General features: G+C 40.8%; 1 protein-coding gene across 2 annotated transcripts in view; it reads left to right on the top strand.

The window, feature by feature from the left end:
* Positions 1-24,417, top strand: part of LRP5 (LDL receptor related protein 5) — a 166,401-nt gene that overhangs the window by 77,775 nt on the left and 64,209 nt on the right. For both annotated transcript variants that reach the window (XM_042785220.1, XM_042785219.1), the window contains exons 6-7: positions 1,010-1,406; positions 1,880-2,051. In XM_042785220.1, coding sequence (XP_042641154.1) covers positions 1,010-1,406; positions 1,880-2,051 — 569 coding nt within the window. The remainder of the gene's footprint in view (positions 1-1,009; positions 1,407-1,879; positions 2,052-24,417) is intronic.

The raw sequence follows: 24,417 nt of genomic DNA, 5'->3' as shown, positions 1-24,417 counted from the left end.
CCATATACATGCCTAGGTGTGAATTATTTCTAGAAGAATATTCTCATGAGGATTTGAATTATCACTGATGAAATGTGACAAGTGACTTTTGTTCTGGTTTCCAGTTTTCAGTCTTGCTAAATGATAAAAACTCCTTGTCAGTTTTCAAACTACACAGCATGGATTTAGTAACAGAGTAGGAACAGGACACGTACTCATATTGCTCTGTTTGTGCTGAAGTATGCATGGGTGAATGTGGGGAAAATGTGTTAAGCAACTGGATGTTTTACTGGGTGTCCTGTTTTTGTATTGATAAAAGTTGTCAGAAAGATGACACTGAAGATGCTGTTTGTCTTTGAAATGTGCTCCAGGGTGTTGTTTGGCACCCTTTCCACAAGCAGTGAAACTTTGCAGTGGGGAGGAAGAAGAGAGGAGAGAGAAGAATAACAATCCTGTTGCCTTAGAATTAGTTTTGCATCACCTTTGGCCAGATAATAAATACTTGCTGTAGTTGTGACTTGTTGTTGCGCTGTCTGGAGCTAATCATTAATGTAGTTTGTTTACAAAATACTTAAGTCTTCTGTGAGCTCTTGTCAGTTATTATGTAGGGCTTCTGTGTGAAAACCATGTCTAATGCACTGATACAGCTAGTGGGAAGTTTGGCTGAGCTGAGGAATTCTGTATAACGTGCTGAAATATTTGGACAAACCCCCACCAAATGTCATATATTTATTTATTTATTTTAGATTTTAGATAGAGATTGGTATTTTCCACATTAGTTTAGGAGGCCAGGAGAAAGACGCTGTCGTTGTGAAATAAGAGCGACAGCACAAGTAGCTAGGTGAGAAGAATTGATTAGGGATAACTCCCTGCTCAGACAAGTCTATATTTCAGTGAAACTTTGATGTCCTTATTTTAAGGAAATCTCTCCTTACTATAGTGGCAGTGACAGTTCACAGCCTGCTGTGCTGTGTTGAAGTGTTCACATCAATAGCAAAGGAAATGATACCGTGAATGGTTTTCTCTTCAGGCGCTGAAGAAGTCTTACTGCTCGCTAGAAGGACTGACTTGAGGAGGATTTCCCTGGACATGCCAGATTTCACTGACATTATTCTGCAGATAGACAATATCAGACACGCAATTGCCATAGACTATGATCCTGTGGAAGGCTACATCTACTGGACAGATGACGATGTCCGAGCAATTCGTCGGGCATACCTTGATGGCTCAGGAGCCCAGACTCTGGTAACCACAGAAATCAACCATCCAGATGGTATTGCTGTGGATTGGGTGGCGAGGAACCTATACTGGACTGATACTGGAACAGACCGCATTGAAGTGACCCGGTTGAATGGGACATCAAGAAAGATCCTTATCTCAGAAAACCTAGATGAACCTCGAGCAATAGTGCTCAATCCTGTAATGGGGTAAGTTTTGTGTTTATTGATAGCCCTGTGATAGTCATGGGGTCCAGTTTATGGTCTCCTGAAACTGAAAAATCTTCAACTTGCAAGATGATGTGTGCCTTATTTGTGAAATGTTCTGGGAATAACTGGCTTTCCCATGCTTCATCCCTTTGATACTGCTTGTATAAAAGGTGACTTCTAAATACGGTGTTCTTCAGTGAACCTATACATTATGTGTTTGGCTGAATTTTCTTTTCTCTGCTTCTTCAGTGTTATCATAACTATGAAAGAGTTCATCCACTGCACAGTTTTAATAGTTTAATTTATTTAGTGCTCAATCTTTCTATTGTCATTTCTGGTTACGGTTTGAGTTGGCTTGTTTGCTCTGGTTGGGGAAGCAGAAAGTTAGTTCCTTCAAAAGCGGGATAAATCTTGACACTTTTTTGCCTTGCATGTTATGTACATTGACTGTTTCCCCTCTTTTTTTTTTATAGGTACATGTATTGGACAGACTGGGGTGAAAGTCCAAAGATAGAATGTGCTTATCTCGATGGCTCAGAAAGGCGAGTTCTGGTGAATACATCCCTAGGTTGGCCTAATGGCTTGGCACTGGATCTTGAAAAAGACAAGCTTTACTGGGGAGATGCAAAAACAGATAAAATTGAAGTGAGTAATAGATCTATACTTGGGTGCGTTCTTAAAAAACAAGTGCTGTTCTCATGTGCCACTTTGACTTGGATACATTTATCCATTTTTTGAGGAGTCTGTTGTTTGATTGATATTAACGTGATATTTAGCATAACAAGATGTATTTGAGAAGAAAGGAAACACATATAGTTCAGAAAACTTTTGCAAGAAATGTTATGTTTGTTATGTCTACATTGCTACAAGTGTAGTTTAATTGCTTGAAATCTCAGGCTTTACCTGAGACTTTTGTGACAAATTGGGACACTCGGGTACAACCTTGTCAAAAGATATTTTGACTTGGTTTGACCTACTTGTGGTGCTTGGAACTAATATCTAAAATTGCTGCATGCAGAAGACTTGATGCAAGGTTTGTGTACAGGAGAGGGTGGATATGGGGGCCCTAGAGAGCCATATTCAGGACCTTAAGGGTTATGTGGTGTCCAGATGCATGGACAACAAGTAATTTTTAATCTACTGCCTGCTTTGAAAATGATGTAGGTATTCTACCTCCGAATTTGAGGAGGGAAAATCCTCTTCACAAAGTTGGATAGCCGCTTATGACAATTCTAGTATTTCTTAATTGTTGAAAGAATATCTGACAGAACACAGTCTGATTCCCTTATGCCTCCCTTTCTTCGGGAAGAATTTTCATAAAAATGCAAAAAATTCATCCTGTCTACCTATTGCTCAAACATTATACAAAGTTGGATAAATTATCCTCTCATTTGTTATGATATGCTTCCAGGAGTAGGGCAGTGAAGTATCTCTGGAGATTCCCTGCTTTAAATTTAAAATATGGTCAAAGCAGGCATCTGTACTGGTCTAGTCATGGACATTAACAATTACATCAGGGAGACCTGAGGTGTTTCAAGAGACATTATACTAAAGGAGATGCCCTTTTTGCCATTGTTTTTGCATTAGTATCCCATAATTAAATCTTAATCTAAAAGAATAATTGTGCTGGCACAGAAGCGAAACAAGTCTTAGATATCACTGCAGAGAACTAAATTCCAAAGTCATTTCACTCAGAACAGAAGGTGATAAATTAAATAATTAAAAGAGTTAGAATGAAGGTTTGGAGCAAAGCTTTTTTGGCCTTCTGAGCATATGCTCATGAGATTCTGAGGTTTCAGTGAATTATTAACAACAGTATTCAACTGAGAGGAAATTCAGCAAATTGATTGAGATTGATAATATTGTGATGCAGAAGGGCACATGGCTTTTGTGTAACCTGGGAATACTGATGAACCGCCATTTTATACATTTGTTGTCAGTGTGTTCATGGATTTGCTGAAGACCCGTACGTAGTAGCGGGCTTACTTGCACAACTGTGTCCATTTAGTTTGAGACAATTGAGGATATGGATAGACAATACGGATACAGATCCAGATACTTCACACAAATGTGAGGAAATCTCAAACAGTTGCATAAGATCCTGTTGTGCTCATTGGGTGCTGACTGCCACTCTCAATGCTTAGTTTCTAAATAAAATAGTTGTTTAAGTGCATCTGGTTACTGGCCACTTGTGCTCATATTTCTAAGAAGGAAAATTTGGATTTTGAACCTCAGTCTAAAGTTGTTATAGTAGGTGATGATTAACCCAAAGGTTTGGATGACAGCATGAGATGTGACCTGAGATCAGGCAAATTCAAAACTTCCTACTCTTTTATTATTAAATCATTAGATTAGTCAGCCAGACAAATGCTCCTTTTTAATGTCTTGTTAAGCTCCAGGTGACCAGTGCTCATAAGTCCTTTGACCTGGCTGTGGTATGTTCTTACCGTAAGTAGTTATTTATCTTTCTCAAAGATGTTGGAAGAACAGTTTGAAAAGTAGAAGTGCTCAATAATTAACTCTGAGTCTTTTAACTTGAAAAGGGAATTCTCAAGGGAATTTGAGTTAGCTTCAAAATAAGATGGGGGGAATAACTAGTTAATTGAAATCAATTCATAAAAACAATTATCAAATTAGAATGTGAGAGTAAAGATCCGAAAAAAAAATGTTTTCCTCTTTAAAGCAATAATTAAGAATTTTCTTCCTGTGCTATAAGCTAGTTTGCTGAAATAATGTTTTGACTGTACTGTTACAACAGTTTATTTCTGTACCGATACCTAAGAAAAGCAACATAGAAATTTTTCCCTTGGCCATGGCCTGTGAAGTCAGTTGAGTTTTCATGTTGTCTGGGGAGTAGCATATGCAGCATCTTTAGATAAATAAATTTTGAGGAATGACTTTGCTCTCTAAAGGTTTGACCCTTGGAAAGAGGAGAAGCAAGACTATCTGCTAGCTCCAGAAATGTAACTTCAGTGTTTGGTAGTTGCTAAGTCCTGGGCTCGATGACTGTCAGAGAGGTCCTGTCCTCCCTTACCTTTCAGCCTGCAGGACAGGGAACGTTCCAGATGCTGTCTTTTCTAGCTGGGACCATAGCTGTGCAATGCATTTCACGAGTTTAAGCTGTCTAGTCAGTCTGTCTCACTTCATTGTAAGTCAGTGAAGTCAGTGGTACTGTTTGGTTTGGCATCAACGTTTAGGAAAATCAGAGAAGCCAAAGCAAGGGCTTTTTACTCCATCAGATTTTCTTTTGCTTATTATACTTTCTCTTTGTGGTTCTCTTCTGTTTGCAAAAATGGAGAGGAGAGTGCAGTTCACTTGGTCATGCAAACAGAATGTTTTCTTTATGTGGATTGTGACAACTGTAGATACATTGATTCGTATATATTGTGCAACCCCATTTTAATTATTAGCACAAAGATGGAAATCTCTATGTTCCTAGCAATGGATTCCACATTTTCTTAAATTAAAACAGGTGTAAATAGTATCATTTTAAGTCTTCCCTTCCCACCCCCCAACCCCCCACCCCCTTTTTTTTTCTTCCTTTTTGCACTTTTATCTTTAGGCTTGGAGTTTACTTCTGTTAGCTATCATGAACAGACTCTTCCTGAGGATTTATTTACAGATATCTGAATTAAGCCCATTTAGGGTATGATGGGGAAAAAAATCCTATGTATTTGCCTGCAGTTCTGAACCATGCTGTGGAGGGGTCTGTTGTGGTCCATTCTGAACTGGCACGAGTTAAAACGACACTGCCACGTTATCAGTAGAAATGGATGTTAGATGTCTATTGCAGAACTTCCATTAGAACACAAATTTTCAGTTTCCATTTTGGAAGACTTGCCAGACATGTTTGTATATTCTGCTCATTTGGAAAAGAGCTGTGTGACGTATCCATGCACTGATGCAACTCAGAAACTGGCCAGTTTGAGACTAGTCTCTAATAGAGCTGCTTTTCATTAATATTCCTGTACTGCAAGATGAAAAATGTGTGCTAAGAAAGTATTTTAGAATAGAAGCAAATTCACCTGATGGATTGTATTTCACATTTATTGCTCATCCTGCTGTGTTTGTAACATCACTGTCCCTTCCTGCAAGATTTCTTGGTTTGAGAGGTTCTGTCGATGCCCCAGATTTTCCCAGTAAGCCATGGTTTGTTTTATTCTGCTGGCCCCAGTACTTGTGAAACCTTACTGGATGGTGAATGAGGGTGGGGCATTTCCACTTCTACTTGCTGTTGAAGTTACTCAGCATAAACTTATTCTCTCATGCATGTGTTCTGCATGCCATTTAGGTGGTTTGCTAATGCAGCTGGTGTCTAGGTGATATGTTCTGTATGTGTCCGTATATCTGTTGAATCCACAGCTTGTCAGAAACAAATGCCAGCTGACCGCAAGTCAAGGATACGTGGTTCTATTTTAGACTATAGTTGACCTAGCTGAGAATTAGGATTTTTCGTTTTCCTGGCAAGCATCTAAAACTACCTTGAAGGATGTTATTGGATAAATATAGTTTATGTTTACACCTAAAACCAGCACAGGTGAGAGAGTAGATAATAAACTATAACTCCATTTTGTAACTCATTAGGTAGCGCCCCCCCCCCCAAAAAAAATGTTGATGAAGTTTTGGGTGGTGCTACCCTACAAGGAGAGAATTCCTGTTTCAGCTACAGTGACCCCCAGGTTTATGTTGAGCACTGCTGAAGGAGGAAGAATGCCTTCACGGGCTGGAAGGGCAGCTCGGTGGTTGAGAGGGGCGGCGCAGGGGACACGACCGCCGAGGGCAGAGAAGGGGCCGTGGGGCACGTGGGTCGCTGCATGCTGCCCTGGGCGTGCTGCGGGCGAGGTTGGATGGCAAGGGAGGGGGACAGTGGCTGGGCCAGTATATTGCCCTGCGTTGGGGTGGTTGACTGTTAAGGTGCATCTGCTACTCCCGTTGCCTTCCCCATAGAGCAATTAGTTTCTCTCGGGCTTTTGCGGTGCTAGCACTTGACAGTTTTCTCATCTGAAAACTTCAGTCCCAGATTTCCTGAAGCAACTCGAAGTTTTCCAGAGACCAAAGATCTGCGAAAGGCATAAGGTAAAGGAGAAAATTCCCACATCCACTGTCTTCCTCTATCCATCTACTTTCATCTGCCTCAAAATGTCCCAAGGTCACAATGTAAACTTGCAAAATAGAATGGAACTGAAACCATTATCTCTGCTACTGTGCAGAGCATGGTTGGACTTAAAGCCCGTCAGGGAAGAAGTAGTATTAAGACTGATGCCCAATAATGTAAAAAGTGCACTATGTAGGCTTCTCTGTAGCTTTCTGACAAACTGCTTGTAGATGAGGATTGCTTTCATCACATAGCATGCCTTCAACTGCCTTCCATACAGAAAAAAACAAGAGTGACTATAGCTTGTGCATATTTGTGCCTATCTCTGCTTGGTATTCTGCTCTGGTTTCGGGTATTTTAGATCTGCAGGGAGTCATCTTACTCTCTGTAGGAAGGCCTGTTCATATACAGAGTTCTTAAACAGTGACTGAACATTATACAGCTTGGAAATTTGGTAGCCTGAAGACATCTGTCCTATTTTTGCTGGACCTCAGGTTTGAAATGTACTGTAAATGTCTCTGGTTTGGTTTTTTGTTTGTTTTGGTAACACATTTTGACATTACTTTTGGGTGTGCTCTTCCAGAATTAGAAAAGAAAGACTGCAGAACTGTTGAGGGTACCAAGCAGCATTCTGAGCCAGGAGAGTATGTTCTTATTTGTGCGCATAAAGCTTCACGCAGTGAAAACAGGGTGAAAACCCTTTCCTGGCAAAAAACGTTCTCTAACCTTCTGATCTGCAGCATTCAGCTGCAACACAAAGGGCCCAGTCACTTTGCAAGCCGTTTGCATCCTGAAGCAACCATTTGGCAAAGCTTGTCAAAATTTTGCGTGACAGGAGCCTACGGGGCTTTCACTGCAAATTTGGCACCCTGTCGTAACATTGTTGCCAGCTTTTTATTTTATTTATTTATTTATGTTTAAATTAGTTTGGCAAAGTGTATGACAAGGAAAAATATATAGCAAATTTTGTGTTATGTCCGTCAAAATCATGTGTTTGTCTGCATGGCTTCAGCTTAATCCAACTGAACTCTAGATTTTACTGACAGAAAAAAGGTACTTTCCAGGAACAAACAGCAGATTAATAAGGATTACAGGGTTCCAGCAGAGAGAGAAGCAAAGACCCAATGGCATCCACGTGTAGAGTTTCCTAATTCTCCTTAAAAACAATTTTGTGGTTAGCCAGGTTTTCCCATGTATTATTTCTTCAGCATCTGCTTAAAGTGCCTATGGTATAATTGAATAATGAGCAATTACTGAATTCTCAGGTGCCTGTTATTATATACACATTTTACTTAAGTTTGGGCAATATTCTTGGAATAAATGTTATGCAGATTATCTATTTTGGCAGCTTCCCCATATGTCCCCCCTCTCCCCCTCTATTGACAAATGTCCTTCATTTGTCTTTGCAGAAGACTCATAATTGCGTACAGTAATTCTTTGCAAGCTTGTAGGGTATTTAAAGTGTAAGTCAGCACCAGATGACAATCCTGGAATTCACTGAAAAAGCTTGTCAAGATGCAATTATGTGGTCTGTCCTTGAAATTTAAGGAAACGATCTTTATAATTCATTTGTTGTTGATTACATTCTGCATAATTAGTGTAAAAGGACATTTGGAACAATTCGCTACTTAAATGGGAGTAGGCTTTGCAGAAGTCAGGTGTACTATGGAGAAAAATTAATAACTAATTTGAGGCTGCTCTTTCTAAACGAGCCCAAGCGTACTTCACATATTACACTTTGTTTTCCAGTCTTCTGACCTAAAAAACGTAATATTTAATTTATACATGAGATGCTTTGTCATAACCGATACATTTGTGTGTGTGTGTGTTTCTTTCCATTTGGCATTTTTCACTGGAGGATTAAAAAGACTATATAGTGTAATAAACTACTTGGGAGATATTCTGGACTGATTTATTGCTACAGTCAAATCTCATAGAACAACTAATCAAAACTTACCACCACATGCTAATTAGAAGTAAAAAACTCAGAACACTGTTTTGGTATAAATATAGCTGTATTTCAGAAGACCTAGTTTATATTAATGTAAATAATCCTCACACTGCATATTTGTATTAATACATGAGAACAGAAAAGTGAAATGGATATAGAAATAAGAAATACAGGATTTCTTGATCTAAGTAGACAGCTGCAGTAATAAAATCGCTTGAATTGATGATAGTGAGGGAGCCTTAATTTCATTGATTTTTTTTTTTGAAACTTCTCAGTGACATTTGGTTTGATTTAGAATTGTGGCAGAGAAGCGTCAGCTAATGTAATTGTTAGAAATAAGTTATTAATTAAAGCCTATGCTACAGTCCCTAGATGAAGCGTATCCTATACTTTTTGTTTCTGATACATTTGCAAATTATAACCTGTCTAGATGCAAGTGCTACGTATGTAAAGTGATACGTATCATGTTATATTGACATGTAATATGTTAATGTTGGATAGCACATGTCAGAATAGGTCTAGCAAACAGTGTATATGTCCCTGCTGTTTGTATAGCTGTGTTCAGCAGCGTATTGCTGCAGCCTGGGCCACTCCTTTGACTGCTGCTGTTAGTGCCACTTCTACTTTTTCTTCTGCAATGTACTGCTCTCCTGCCTGGGATTAAGCTATGTTGTCGGGGGAGTGACATGTGTACATTTGTGGCCACTGGGTGGTTTTTGTGGGAGGTTGTATATGTGGTTTGTGAGCATTATATATGACTGTGTTTTTATTAGTTTTAACTAGCTGTTAGGCCTCTGTGTTGCTATGTGTTTTACTTGAATAACCAGCAAGCATGAACACTGTTATGTGAAGGGAGCTGCTCAGCAAACGTTACTGCATGAGAGCTGTAGTAGTAACTGTGTCCAAAGACCTGAAATCTATCTATCTTTTAAGGTTCTGAAGGGGAATAATCTATACTAGTGAGCTTAGGACCAAATTTTTACCAGCAGCCAGTTAGTCATTGTAAAATGGATAGGAGCCATTTGGAAGAAGGACTATCTTAAAATGTTGTCGCAGGATTCTGGCAGTTCTTGGACTTTGTTAAGACTGATGACAAATTAGTTATGATTAAACAATCGTTCCCATAGGGACAGTGCTGGGATGGAACACGGGCTCTTTGGGAGGAAAGAGAGCTGTATCTTTGCCTTCAGTGCTTTAATGATGGCAATTATAAATATCGGTGGAGAGTTGCATAAAGAATGAAACAGATTCTCACTAATTCTACAAAATTATATAAAGCCTGACAGAGCTCCTTCAGTGAAAAGAGGGTGTGCGTCTTTAGGAAGGAGAGGAAAACCTGGCACCTAAGGAAAGAGGGTCTTTTATTCTCTCCTCTTCAGGGATCCCCACTTCTCTCATCTGCCTGTTGGCTCTGTTCTGCTTGCACCATCAGACTCATCACCAGCTTTGGAGTCAAGAATAAGCATCTCACTTCAGACTGGCAGGGATATTAGTGGAGTCTCAACTTCCTCTGCTGAAAGAATTTAGAGTTTTCTGCTCAGGCATATTTGTAATGATCTTTCTTAACTAGTTTGCTACTGTAGAAGGGATGTTGCAGTTGGGGAACAGAGACTGCTGGGGTGACATACAATGATCTGTAATGGTCAGCAGGTCAGATCACTGAGTGATTTCATATCCTAATGGTTTCTTAGGAATTTAAACTTATCTGGCAGTGTTACATATTTCTAAACGCTGAACTCCGGTTCATGATTTCCTGGTATGAGACTACCTTTTTCTGTAACACAGAAATATAGCCAGCTTTTACCTGCTAGTATACAGTGTCCATATCCTATTTAGGAGCATAGAGCCTTCTAGCTCCACTCTTCTAATTACAAGATCAAGTTGTCTGCATTTTGCTTACTGCTTAGTTAGGAATTTCAGTATGTTATTTTATATCTTGCACCACACGAGCTTTGTTTACTTTTAAGAGGACTATTACAAAGTGTGAGAGCTGCTGAAGAAAGGCAGAACCAGGTTCACAAAATGAGATGCTTTAGCTGGTGAGAAAATAAGTGTTGTACCTTTCTGCTCTAAGCTATGTATGTAGGAAATGTTCAGAGAGCAGAGAGACTCATTGGCCAAATCGAAGAAGATAAACTTATCAAGAGGAATTAGCTATCAGGTGAACTTGTAGCTGGGTCCTGAGCAAGAGAATGGTGTGATATTGTTGAAAAGGAAAGTATTTGGTATAAGGGATACGTCTGAACTTTGGCCAATTCCAACCTGTGTTCAGTAGTGCTCTTGTAGGTACATATAATTTTCCATTCTTCTTGAGTAAAACTATTTCTGCCATTCCAGAAGGGATGGGATGGGATGGGATGGCATGGCATGGCATGGAATGGCATGGCGTGGCATGGGTGTCGTGGTTTGAGCTCAGAGGGCAACTGAGCACCACGCAGCTGCTCACTTCCTCCATCCCCCCCAGCACTGAGGAGGAGAAAATAAGCAAAGGCTTGGGATTTGAGGTAGGACAGGGAGGGATAAACCACTCATTATGGTAATGGACAAAAGGCAGACTCGTTAGGGGAAGGAAAAAAAGAACATACATTTATTACAGATACTAACAACACATAATAGAGTAGGACCGTGAGAAGCGTTGCCACATCTTGAGAACACCTTCCCCCACCCCTCCCTTCTTCCCGGGCTCAGCTCTGCTCCCGATATCTCTACCTCCTCCCCCAGGGGCGCAGGGGCAGGGAATGGGGGGTGCAGGCAGTGCTGCCACTTCTGCCATCTTCGGTGGGGGGAGCTTCTGGAACTTATTCCCCCTGCTCCATCGTGGTCCCGCTCTCACAGCAGACAGTTCTCCACAAACTTTTTCCAACTGGAGACCCTCCCACAGGTTGCAGCCCTTCCCGAACTGCTTGGGTGTGGGACACCCCTGCATGCTGCAGTCCTCTCAGTGCCAAACTACAACAGTGGGAGCTGCTTCTTCCCACAAGGTCCTGGCCTCCTTTGGACACAGTCACCATTGTCGACCATGAGAGGCCCCTCCCAGGCCATTAATCAGTGTCTGCTCCACCGTAGATCTCCATGGGTGGCAGGGGGGGCCGCCCTGCTGTCTCCCCACAGGGTACAGGGGGGTCTCTGCTCCGGCACACCTCCCCCCTCCTTTCTTCCTCCGTTCCTCCACTGACCTTGGTGTTCATGCAGCTGCAGCAACTCCTCCTCACCAGCCCCACTGCTCCTCACCACGTCCCTTCTTAAATACATTATCGCAGAGGCGCAGCTGATGGGCTCAGTTTTGGTGCAGAGTTGGGGCTGACTTGGAGCTGGGGGAGCTTCGAGAAGCTTCTCACAGGGGGCCGCCCCGATAGCCCCCTCCCCTGCTACCAAAAAACTCCACCGCTCACTCAAACCCAGGATAACGTGGGATGCCTCTGCAGGTGGATGATGACCTGGTCTCAGTTAGTTTTGTCTTTATCACCTTTTGGCTGAAATGCAGCAGCACAGTAGACAAGGGTGTGGAAGCTTCAGTCCTCAAGACAATCGTCCTGGACTGTAAACATTGTACCATGTCTCCTCAGCAGCATGTAGTGCCATGAGCAGTCTTAGTTCTTTAAGACGAGATTTCCCAGAGAACTTCAAATCAAATTCAAGACTCCAGTTCTTTTCTTCATGGTCTAGGCCATGCATATGGAAAAGGCAGCTGCATGTCTGAAGTGCAGACTGCTGTCTGGGGTACTGTTGAGCATAAATGGATTTTCCACAATAAAGGTGAATCTTTTCTGTAGTAAAGAGAATTTTTTTTAAGCGTTGTGCTGAGGTACTGGATTAACCTCCCCTCTTCCCCTCTTTTCCCAATTTCCATGAACTAAAAAACATGAAAATGTTCAGTTCTCTCTGTTCCAAGTGCAAGGTTCATATTAGTTGACCTTGCCTTCAGCATCGCAAATAGCCAGAAATGTCTGTAAGGAAATAGAGCAAAACCAGCCTTGCAGCAAAACCCCATTGTGTGGAAGTAGTCGCAGCATGGGCTTCTTGTCCCAAGTAGAGGATACAGGAGATGATGTGGCCGGTGTTAGTCGTGCCACTTAGTGCACTAGTAGAAAAGTCACAAATAATTATTTGATTAAATGACCTTCTATAGTATGCTCTTGATCAGGGATTCTTCAAAACTTTTATATGCCCAGCTTGATACTGTATCCATTAGCTTCAAAGCACAAAATCTACAAATACTAGCAGCTGCCAGTTTAAATACTCCTTTGAGTCTTTCCACAGTGGAATCTGTACCTCTATGAACTTATTTTCATCTACAGCCATTCATGATTTATTAGGGTTGCTGTATAGTCATAAAGACTTCTAAATCTTGTCAATTTTCCAGGGACTATATTGTTTTGTACTACTGCTTTTAAAGGGATGACTTTAAAAATGAGCAACTGGCAGACAGCTTTGAAATTTGGTCTTTGTGGAGTGCTCAGGAATAACTTCTGTATGTGCAGCTTTTGCTATATTTATCAAGAGGAAATCCTGAGGATGTATTAAACTACAAAGTTGAAGAATTATTTGAATTTTACATGCTTGTGGATCTCCTTTCTCCCTGAAAAATTATTTTAGGCTATCTGATATCAAATCACCCTTTTCTGCTTGCTAGGGAGAGAATTTTGCTTTACTTCCCTTGCTGGAATCAACTTCCTGTATTTAAAAGAGGGATTTTGTATTTAGTGATATGAAGGCTTCTGTACCTATCAAGTGTGGAAATGGGGGCCCCCCTTATGAGAACCTTATGTCTTTTCTGGCACAGAATGAGTATGTCTTTTTCCAGTTGCTGAGAAAAAGGTGGCTTCTATGGAGGTTGGATTTTCTTTGTCAGACTAGCAGGTAGAATAGTTAAGAGAGTCTTTAACTTAGTAACCTTCTTGAAGTTACTTGCTATATTGTTTATCAATACCTACAAGGAAATTTCTTTAAATGCTATTCCTCTTTTTGCTTTTGTTTTCCTATTTTTACCTGTTATCTTTCAATAATAATACTGAGCTTTGCCATACAGTTTACCTCTGATCCAGAGGGAAGGTGATTTGTGCAGCCTAGGAGTTGTGATCCCATGAATATTGTCTTATAGCAGTGTTGAGAGAGGCTTGTTTTTCTGATACTTTGGGTATAGTTGTGTCAATATGCACAATGTCACCGTATTGTATGCACCATATCAGGAAGGTTGGTTTGTCACTGTAGTTTGGGAAGTAACTTTTCACTGGGAAGAAGTCCTTCCCCTGTTCTTATTTTCATATTGCTGTTTTGGAAGGGAAGTATTGGAGATACTTGACCTTTCAGTGTCTGGAAGTTTCCTTCTCAAATGTAATCCTCTGAACCCACTGGGGAGGACACTGCACCCTTCTTGGTGTTTAGTGACTGCAGGTGTGCGCTTTTCAAATGATGAATACAGAGTTTTGTGCCATAAACACAAATTCTATCCACCTTCTATTTCAGCTTTGTTAGTTTTTTTTTTTTAGGGTTCTGCATTGGTGGTAGTATTTCACAGCACCACAGAAGATAATGTTGGAAAGCACAGGCTGGATTGTCTTGAGCAATGCTGGGAGGGCAGGTGGTCATACCATATGTGCCTATCAGCAGAAATTGCTGTAACCTGTGGTTGTGAAACATGTGAACCTGGATGCTGTTAGAAACAGGAGACCTGATGTGATGGGTTGGCATGGTGGGGTTTCTGTGTTTCTGAAGAATGCACCTCAAAAATAGAGGTGTAGAACTTGTTTTTCATGCCACGTCTTATTAGTAAAATTTTGAAAGCTGTCAGTACTGCTTTTAGATTTGTATCATCTAGACCTAACAAGAAAGAAATTTAACAGACATACATGACAGCCACCACCAGCCTACCCCAGTTCTCCCAGGATTGCCTGCAATGGTGGGAAATTTTTCTGATAAATGTCTGTAGTGTAGATGAGACCAAAGGTTTTTGTGTCTATTTAGCCTTTCTAAAAATTCTTCCGTGCACTGATGGGATAGCAATCACTCAAAGGAAGACTTCCTTTGCTTGGCTTGATTGACCAGAGTCATTCTGTGGGAAAGGATGCTAACTTATTCTAAACTGAAAGTGACCCTTGCCTTTTTGTGAGCAATAAAGACATAATAGAGGCCCAGTTAGGGTTCAGTGGAACCCCCACAGCCATCTGCACACTTCATTGGCAGAAGTGGCTTTCACTTGAACTTGCATTTGACAAGTGTTTTCTGTCTCTTTCTTATTCAGAAGGGTCCTTCAAAGCCAAGTAATTGAAATGCTCTCACCCCTCACTCCTTTTCCTCCTTCCCCTAGACTTGCTTAAATTGCAGGGCAACTGGTATTCAGTGTTAATGAGTAAAAATGCATGCGCTTCCAGAGCTCACACTTTTTTTCCTTCCCATAGGGAAATTTCTAAAAAAAACCCTTCTCTTTCCACACTCCAGTACTGGCTTCATAAAGGAAAAGTTGGGGAAAAAAAAGCGTTTCTGTTGCGTGTTGAGTTGCCATTTCTCTCTCTCCGTCCCCCTCCTTTCTTTTTTTTTTTTTTTTTTTTTTTTTTCATTGGGCTGGACTTTTTGAAATGAAACACAAATCAGGTCTCTGGAATAAAAGGTTGTGAGAATGCCTTGTGGCATTTGGAATGAGACTATTCACTGCCTGAATGACTATAAATAGAAAGCAAGGAGCTGCGTATTTCTCAGTTCAGACTCCCTGCAAAGAAGCGCCCTTCCCAGTTAAAGGGTGACTTTTTGAAAGAAACCTTGTTCCTTGTGCTGAATTGAATTGCTCCAGGAATTCTTCCCCTTGCAGCTTACATAAAAAGGCATTAATCTCTAATTTATTTCTCCTTTTAAAAGGTGGTATCCTCCATCATGAATGTATATTCTTAGCCACGTCGCCAGATATGCCCGTCTTGTCTACACAATTGCATGTAAAAAAATTCCTGAGCGCAGAACAAACATTGTTCTCGGCAATTTTTGTGCCTGAAAGCTTTCTTTTTGGCTCTGGGCCAGCTGTCGGCTCCCTTTTTATCTGGTATTCATTCTTCAGTGAGAAGGCTAAATTAGCAGCACTCAGGTTTTTTAGGATTTTTTTTAGGGATTGAAGAACAGAATGGGAATTGTGATTGATTTTTATAATAAAAGATTTGATTCTCCCAACACACTTGTGATGTTGCCGACAGTAAGAACCCCAGTAGCTTACTGTTGCAGTTCTGCAGACAATTTGTTTGGCTGATTTGGCTGTTAAAAAATGCTCATAAATCTCCTGTGTTGTGTAGTTATGCAAATTTAGTGCAATCATTCTTCTTCTGCCTCCCCTTTTCAGAAGGACTGTAGTATTAAAGAAAGAAGCATAGTAGATGGGAGGAAACTGTTTGACAGGTTTGTGGGTTGGCAATGTTAAATATCCTAGCACTCGAGCTGCTGGATTGGCTTTCTTCCCTTTACCCCCCTCCCCCTTTTTTTCTTTTTATTTTCTCTTTTTTTCTTTTCCCCCCCTTTCCCTTTTTCTTTCCCCGCTTCCCCTTTTACCCTCCTAACACAGTGGTGTTTTATGTGCTGTTATTTTGAAAGCTGCTTCTAATTTTCTCCTCAGACCGTTTGTTTCACATAGTTTTCTGCCTTCAAAAAGCTAGCAGGGGCAGTCTGCTTCCTAGTCTTCTTTTCCCTGTTCATGATTTTTAAAGAATGGGTTTATAGATTCCTTGCATTGCTCTTTCCGTTACTGATGGATTCCTAGTAGTGTGGGTTGTGATTTTTTTGTTTATTTAACAGAGGAACTAAAAGGTTGACAAATACCCACCTTAATTTTTTAAGGCTTTGCCTGTGCATGCTTTGCAGTGTTTTTTGCATTAGTGCTAATGTACAAATGAGAGCAACAGTGAATGGACAAGAAATAAATGGAGTAGTATGAGGTTACTGTTCATATTTATAATGAAAGGGGAAAAAGCAGAAAAGGAAATGTACTTTTCAGCAAGCCCGAGAAAGCAGATTTTAAGAGGTTGCCAAGCACGCTAAGGAGATAAGAGATTCTGTAGTATTTAATTTCTTTATAGTTTTCTAAATTGTAATTGTCTTAGCTTAAAACAGTCACTGTCACTCTTAATATGATTTTTCATAGCTGGACACATGAATAACAGATTTTATAGAGAAATGTATTCAAGTTGGTCATTTCCTTCTCTTGATCCCAATTATTGGGACATCTTGATTATCCTTGTCATTTTACATTTTGTCTGCGTGCCAGTTTCTGTCTGGGGCTCCTCATGTTTTCCTTGTCACCTTTGTTGTGTGACTGACTTCATCTACGACGGGCCTCTGCTGCCCCTTGGCTTTTGCAGCCAGCGGAGGTATTTCTGTCGCCTTTTCCCTTTCCCTCGGGAGCCTCTTGTGAGCCATTGTACAAACACACTGGGCTCTTTTTCATCTTGCCTTGCCTCCAGTGACTTTTGTCCAACATTTAAAGCTGCTCCATAGATGTTACCTACCATCCACTCACAGCTGCAAATTTTGCCTGCTACTATTCCCAGCTTAGGCTCATATTTTAACTTTTTTTTTATTCCTGTCTCTTAACTTGAAGTGACTTTGCTTTATGCAATGTTTTACCTTTATAAATCTCCTTGAGCAGAGCTGTTAGTTTAGAAAGACAAACAGTTGCTCAGATTATATTTTGCCAGTTGTTCATCTGAGTTGCCTTTGAGTTTTTCACTTGACTTAAAGTTACTTTCTAGCTAAAAAAGAACACATGCAGTTTTTCTTAGATCAAATATTGCTTTAGCTTATTTTTAACTATGCTGCCCACATTCATGATTATATGACATTTTTGATCATGTGCTTTTTTAACTTATTAGTAAGATCTTTTTATATATAGTGTTGTGTAAAATATGTATATTTAATAATTATATATATATATGCTGTTGAAAAGTAAAACATTGTGATTTGTAAAATAGGTGACAAGCACAGAGGGCACCTTTCTTCTACTTATGGGTCTGGTTTTATTCCTTGTTAAAATATCAAACGGTTATGACAAATTTAAGGCAAGAAGAAACTTTCCAGGAAGGACATGATAGAACCTAGGTAGTTGCTTCTAACAAAACTTGCCTCCTTTCTGTCATATGTATTATTAAAATTTTAGTCTTATTTTGAATGCCTGAAAGCTCCATTGCTCTCACCTAGCAGGTAAAGTACAGGAAGGCCCTCCTGCTTTAGAAACCACTAGTCATGAAAGCTGTGTCCTTGGAGAGAAGGCAGATGAGATCTGTCTCTAGAAGAGCAGAACTGTTTTTGTTTCCCTCCCTTGGGGTTTCTCCTTAACCGAGCTGGTTAAAGCAGCAAGGTTGTAGACCCAGCTACCCTGTTGTCATCTTCCAGCCCTATCATGAGTCCTTCTGTTTTAGCCTCAAAGCAGTTAACATAGATCTACATGAGGAGAGTCCCCACATAAACCCCATGTCTCTTGGAGACATCTCAGAATGAATCTTCGGTTTATCCAATAAGCAGTAAAAATTAACAAACTCAGTGCATCAATTTTACCAATGTCTATGGTGAAAGATCTGGTTTGGTTTGAGGCCTCCTTCCCCTTACTCAGACAGCAACAAGGAGGGTTTTTACAAATAGTGCTTGGAGAGTGTGGATAGTCAAATCTTCTAGTTTACCTACTCAGGTTCCTCTCTGCTGTTGTCATGTGAGGTTTTCCTGACCCAAAAGCAATGGCTGTTTAAGTCTCATCCACATTCTGTCCTTTGTGTGAACAGTATATAGCTATGTAATTGCCTTTTCCAATGATGTAAGGTATAAATGAAAACACTGCTTTTACTGGATTCTTCCGTATGTTGCTTTGGTTTTTCTCTGCTTTAGTTTTTTTCAGTCTAACCTCACAAGGTAGCGTTGTTGTTAACTCTCATGGCTCAGGGCTCCAGCTGCATGCCTGTAGCAGTCAGAAGATTTCCATGTCTAATGTATAACTGAGAAGATCTATTCGCCTTGGCCACATCTGGAGGCATGACACTGAATCAGTGGCCTGAGGTGATGCAGACAATCCTTTCTTAATAGGTACTTGGTGTGCCTTGTGTGTGCAGAGCCAGAAAGATCTGGGGTTAGGCAGGGATATTCTCTAGAACTTGGTGTCCAATCTGCTATATGATGCTCTTACTCTTACCATGGTATAGAAGTGGGAGCCACGTGTCTTTGTGGCGATATTGGTGTCACCCACTTTGCCTGTGGCATGCTGATTAGTTGTCTTCAGTACAACTAGAGGGAGCTCAGTATGGAGAAATATATATGAATTGAGGTGGACCCTGTTTTCTTAAATGGTTTTGAGATTGAAGTCTATGAACTATTTAATGAGTTGGTGATTTTGCGGGGACGTGGGGGGCTGTTTTCTTTTTTGGAAAGCAAAGAAGTTATGTTTCTTTTTGGCAAAAGTAGTTCTCTGCTTTCCACTGCTAAATGGTGTCATCATATTGAAGCACAGGATAATTTGCATGTTCCCTGTTCTCATTGTATAATTGTTTCTGAACACTGGATTTGCTGGTGCAGATTCATACTCACTGGAAATAATACAACTACTCAAGTCTGTTGTCAGAACGGGATATTAATGGTTGGGATATTATTAAATCAAATTAATAAAATTGCTTAGAAGAGAAACTGCAACCAGCAGCTGAATGTGGAGCTGGTATTACATGCATGTAGCAACATGAAGCAGGACTTGGACTGAAAGCACAGAAAGCATGTCTTTGTTAAAGTATAAGTGAAATATTTGTCATGAGCATTAAAAAGAGAATTGCTTGGGTTTGTTTGCACAGCTACCACAAGAATAATGTCAACTTAAGCAAATTTTTGACACCCAACTTGTCGCTACCTGTGACAGCTTGTGTAGAAATTACTGCAGCTGGAAAATCTCATGCCTGTGAGTTTATGCTTAGATTGGAAGTTACTCCTAAGGACCGTGCCATGCTTTGGAGATAGAATTTTTGCTAGTCCAAACTGATAGAAGAGGTGTACTTTGCACTGCTGAACTCCTGCTCTAAAATGGCAAGGCCCAGACTATGGTGTGATATTACTTCAGTGATTTGTAAATGTTGGGCACAAAAGGAATGAGCAATTAATGCCAGGTTCCATGGGGAATCTGGGAGGTGACTGAGGTCAGAACCAGGATGCTGTGAAGATTCTTCCAGAACGGTAATTACAAAACTTGAGATTTTATGGTTTTTTTTTAAGAAAGCTGGTTACTTTCTGATGGCCCAGCAGAGGTTTAATAAGGCCCAGCCTTGAGTTTGCTTCCCTGGGGAGATACTGTATTTTGCAGCAACTTTTCAAGAGCATCCTGTGAGGCAGTGAAACGTAAGTACTTTCCTTTTAGAGAAGGATTAAACTTTGTGCCACCTGCTTCTGGAAAGTTGAAGAGCTCATGTAGGTAGAGAGCATCATTGCCCTTCACATTACAGGTGATTAAATTGAGATGTGTTTTAGTTAAGTGAACTGCCTGGAGGTGATTAGATTTGGGACTCGGGTCAGGTCTAAGAGTTGGGAGGGTTAGGGGTGTGGAAGAAGTCATGCCCCTCCGCCTGCGCTAGAGCTGGGAAGAATCATTTGCTCAGAGTGCTTATGTCATCCAGAGAGCACCAGCATTCCTTCCCTCGGCAGATGTTCCTCTGCTAGTGGGTGTTTCTGGCAGAGTTGTACCGGGGAAATCTTCCAGCACAAAGTAGATCTCCAAAGGACGAAAGTAGGTGGTACTCAGACTGACTTGCTGCAAGACCTTGGGTTGGGTGTTTAGGTATCCTGTGCCCCTGCAGTGGAGGAAGGTTAATGTTTTCCAGCCTGTTGAAGCCCTACTAACTTAAGGTTTATGAAATGCTACATGAATGCAAACTTACTGATGCCGGGAAATGGGGAGATTCAGGGCACTTCTGTGGAGTGCCACTGGCTCTCTTGCGGCCTGTGCTCTTTCCTCCCTGTGATTTGTCTCACAATCCCGTGCGTCTGCCTTTGAGGATTCGGTAGCAGACCAAATGTCAAAATTGTTCTTGGTTCAAGCATTTGCCTTTTGTCTCGTTTTATCAACAGGCTTGTGGTGTGGCCATACAGGCAGCAAAAGGAACGTCTTCGCCTTGTCTTTGACACTTTGTATTCGTGGCATTATGGAATGTGGGTCTGGAGACTGTGTGGTGCTTATGCATTGGCAGGATCTCCTTTTGGTGTGAGCTTAACAGCCCCATAACAGTTCCACCTTGTCTGTCACCTGGTTGCTCCTGCTATGGAGATTTCTCAGGGAGGAGGAATCCCATTTGTTCCACAGAATCAGTGCACTTGATGCCGCCCTTGTCTAGTCAAGAGCTTCTCATCCATGTTTTTTGCTGTCTTTACTTCTGAGATGAGAAGGATATACAAGATAACTGGCCTTTTTTTCCTTCATTTTCATAGTTCTCAGTAGCTTATTGATTTCTTACCAATAAGCTGTTTCTTACCATTTTTAAGAACACAATAAAGGTTGCATCAGTTTGTGCCTTCATTATCTGTTTCCTGGCTTTTGAAAGATTGAACTTATGATTGTAATAGGGCACCCGCTAACACAGGACAGCTTTGTCAATGCAAAGTTAAAATTATTTTTGTTGATGGAAATCTCAACTTGCTTAGATCTTGTGAAATAAGTTGAAAATATGTAGCAAATGGTTCTTAAAATAGAAGAGATTGCCAGTGAGGTTTGGGAGGGTGAACACAGGCTGAGATCAAAGATAATTTGCTGCCACAGACTGATAATAAATCACAAATCATTTAGTTCTGGAGCAACAAACAGTTCTTAAACATGTCAGGTCAGTCCAGTCTCCAAAGTGGAGAGGGATACCTTACGCTCTGAATGAATGCTGGAACAAGTTGAGATAATTTATTTTTCTCCAAATTAAACTTGGTGCAAATGTGCTTTGTTTTTCAGTTCTTCCATGCTGAAGCATTCATTTGGAGGAGAGACATAGACAGAGTGAAGAGGTCCTATGCATCTATATACTGTATTAACATCTGACAAGTTTATGTCAGCAGATGAGGCTCAGAAAGTTTATTCTGGTAACATCCAGGTCTTTGCCTTTCTTTGAGCAACTAATCCATTGGTCAATCAACTTGAGAACTGCTGTCTTTTTCAGCCTAGGTGAAAAAGTAAATCAGGGTAAATGGGTAAATTTAAATTAGAGTAAATTTAAAGTAAATGTACTCGAGCTTCTCCATTAGAGACCCTAGCAAAAGGTGAAACGAAACTCATTTTACTAAGTTCTCAGATTTATTCTGCTTTGGAGAGGTGAGTACTAGACAAGCCAAAGGCATGTTGCTTGTCAACTTCTCACCCTGGTATCTTTCCAAATAAATGGGTGAAAATTTTCACCCTAGTTTTTTGCAAGTATTTTTTTCTCCATGTTGCAGCTGCTTTTGACAGTTTAGAGAACTGACTGAGTGGGCAGTGCCAGCTGTTCACGGTCAAGGGGTAAGTAAAAGCGTCTTGTGTTGAATATATAGTTGGAACTCACACATTGGCATTAAGATACAGGCAGTGGAAGTCTCCTATTTCTGATTAAACCAGCTTCAGCTTCCTTTTTGAGAGGAACTTCTTTTGACTATCTAATAGTTTACTATATAACAGCTGCATGGTCCAGGCATTCCCAAAATCTGAAATATTTTTCATGTGGAAAAACCTGATTCTTTTAAAAAAGGAATTGGGATTGAATGTACTGAACAAATTCACCACAGGCAGTGTTTGAGTAAATTAGTTGATTTTTATACTCACAATTGGCATAAAATTGACAAATACAAACACTGCGATCCCAGTCAGGAAACTGCCTTATCCCTAATACAAACAGGCAAACCAACCAACCTCTTCTCTATCCAGAGAAACCCCTCCGACGATAAGCCATCAAGTCTAAATATGGTCCCAAATTTAAACAGGAAACTGATATTTTTGTAATCACAGTGGCTGCCTCCTCCCACGTCCTCGGGCTCAAAAAAAGCATACGTTTCCAGTAGACACATGGAATGATTGTTACAAATGCTGTTCTTTTATGTCAACCTAGTAACTTGGAGTAGAAAATGAATCATTTTGGTCTGTTTAGCTTATTCTCTCTGGTTTTCAGCCTTGTTTAATAAAGGCAGAGGGAGAGGTCTTCCATGAGTCTGTACCCCTGCTGACACACAGGGTTCTCTGCAGTATCCTTGTGACCTGACTTGTCATCCTTGCTGACTGGGAGCTGTGAGCTAAGGCTTAAGCCATCCTCTGTAGCGGGTGAGACCCTGCGTGCTCAGCTGGGGTTGCTGCAGTGCCAGGCACGCCAGACTGGGTCCACGTCCATCTGTCCTTACCCTCCTTACTGCTCCAGTGAGGTGCAGTGCCACCCCGTCTTGGTCACTTGGGTCATAGGAGAATGATACAGTTTAGTCTTGTCCAGCAGCAGTACTGGGAGATTTTATTCAGATGGAGTTTGCTTTCCTTAAATAAATGAGCAATTGCAGCAGCTTTCTTAGTGTCTAAGGAGTGCTTAGAAATACGTGCCACTCACTGGGTCAGAGAAAAACTCCAGTTTTTTCACACACCCATGAGTGAAGAGTGTAGTTCTGGCAGCCAGGAGCATCCAGGTTCTCCATGTATTAACAGTGAGACTCTCTTCTGTAGTGCTGCAGTGAATCTGACTGTTTTCAGATGATGAAAGGTCTGTAAAAGTGCCTTTTCTACCAGACCTGGAGTGTTTTGTAACACTGTCACTCTCCTTCCCCTCCACTTTCACCATCATAATTTCTTTCCACCAGAATATTGCAATGATCACAAAGAACTAAATTGGTCAAAACAAAACACAGAATAAATATGAAGAGACAAAGGTATACCCCAAACAGAAATTGCATTCTGAAAAGGAAGCTCTGGAGAGTCGACCAAATACTCTGAACAGTTATTCTCCCATTGCAAGTGGTCAGATACTGTAATTTTAAAAGATCCTCATGTTGAATTTAACTGTTTAAATGAGGCTGAGAGAAATTTGTGAAACTGAAACGACAGCTGGGAGGCAAAACTCACTTTGGCAAGACAGATTTATTTTCCAAGCTTTTGTACAGAAAGACCTGGTACTCAGGCTTTAATTTACATGGAAGTGACCTGCGCCAAAAACTTCACTTAATGATGGGGGGGGGAGAGGGGGGCGCTGTTGTTTCCTGAAAACAGTCCTCTCCATCTTGGGTATTAAGTACTTGACCTTGGCGATTAACAATGAGATACCGTTTTTCTGTATTGTGGAGGTGCAGTTTCATTCTTGCCTCGGGCATAAATGCTTAATTTCAAGAGTTTGTAATAATTTGTACATGGACCTTAAGCTTCTGAAGGGAGAAAAAAATAGTGCTGCAGTTTGTGGTCTCAACGTTTGGAAGCAGGAGGAGTAACAGGAGCCATGCATATTCCCCTGGTTAAACTTTTTGTATTCCTTTTAAAAATTTTACAGCCAAACCTTCTCCTCAACTTTGTTCTTTCTGCCCTCCTATGTGCTGCCTGTCAGGGACGTGAAAACTACGGATCCTTATTTCTGGTAGTTCCCATGTGTTTTTTCAAAATGTGTGGGTGGCAGTGTCAATCTGGAGGCAGCAGTGGGTCCTGTGACTCCACTAATGCTGCATTAACCGTCCATGTGACCTACAGCAGTGTGTGGCAGTGTCCTGACTCTTCTTATCCTTGCATGGAAGGTGGGGATAACTGATAGATTTCTGTACAAAGTGTTTGGATCTGTGGATGGAAAGAACTGTGAAAGAGGCTAAGCACTGTAGTTTGTGAGTGGAAAATTGCCCTCTAGTTAGCCTCCCCCTTCTTCTAAGTATACACTGTGTGTGTTTGATAGTGGAAATGTAATCCTTTGGGAAGCACAAATTCCTATAACAGCTCTGATATATATATATATAAATAAAAACATATTCCTCATTACAAACAACATCAAAGCAATTGCAATACGGATTAA

The sequence above is a fragment of the Tyto alba genome, unplaced genomic scaffold (genome assembly GCF_018691265.1).
Source record: "Tyto alba isolate M040663 unplaced genomic scaffold, T.alba_DEE_v4.0 Super-Scaffold_8, whole genome shotgun sequence".
Lineage (NCBI taxonomy): Eukaryota > Metazoa > Chordata > Aves > Strigiformes > Tytonidae > Tyto > Tyto alba.
Note: the sequence above shows the minus strand (reverse complement) of the source record. Positions and strands in the feature narration are given on the sequence as shown.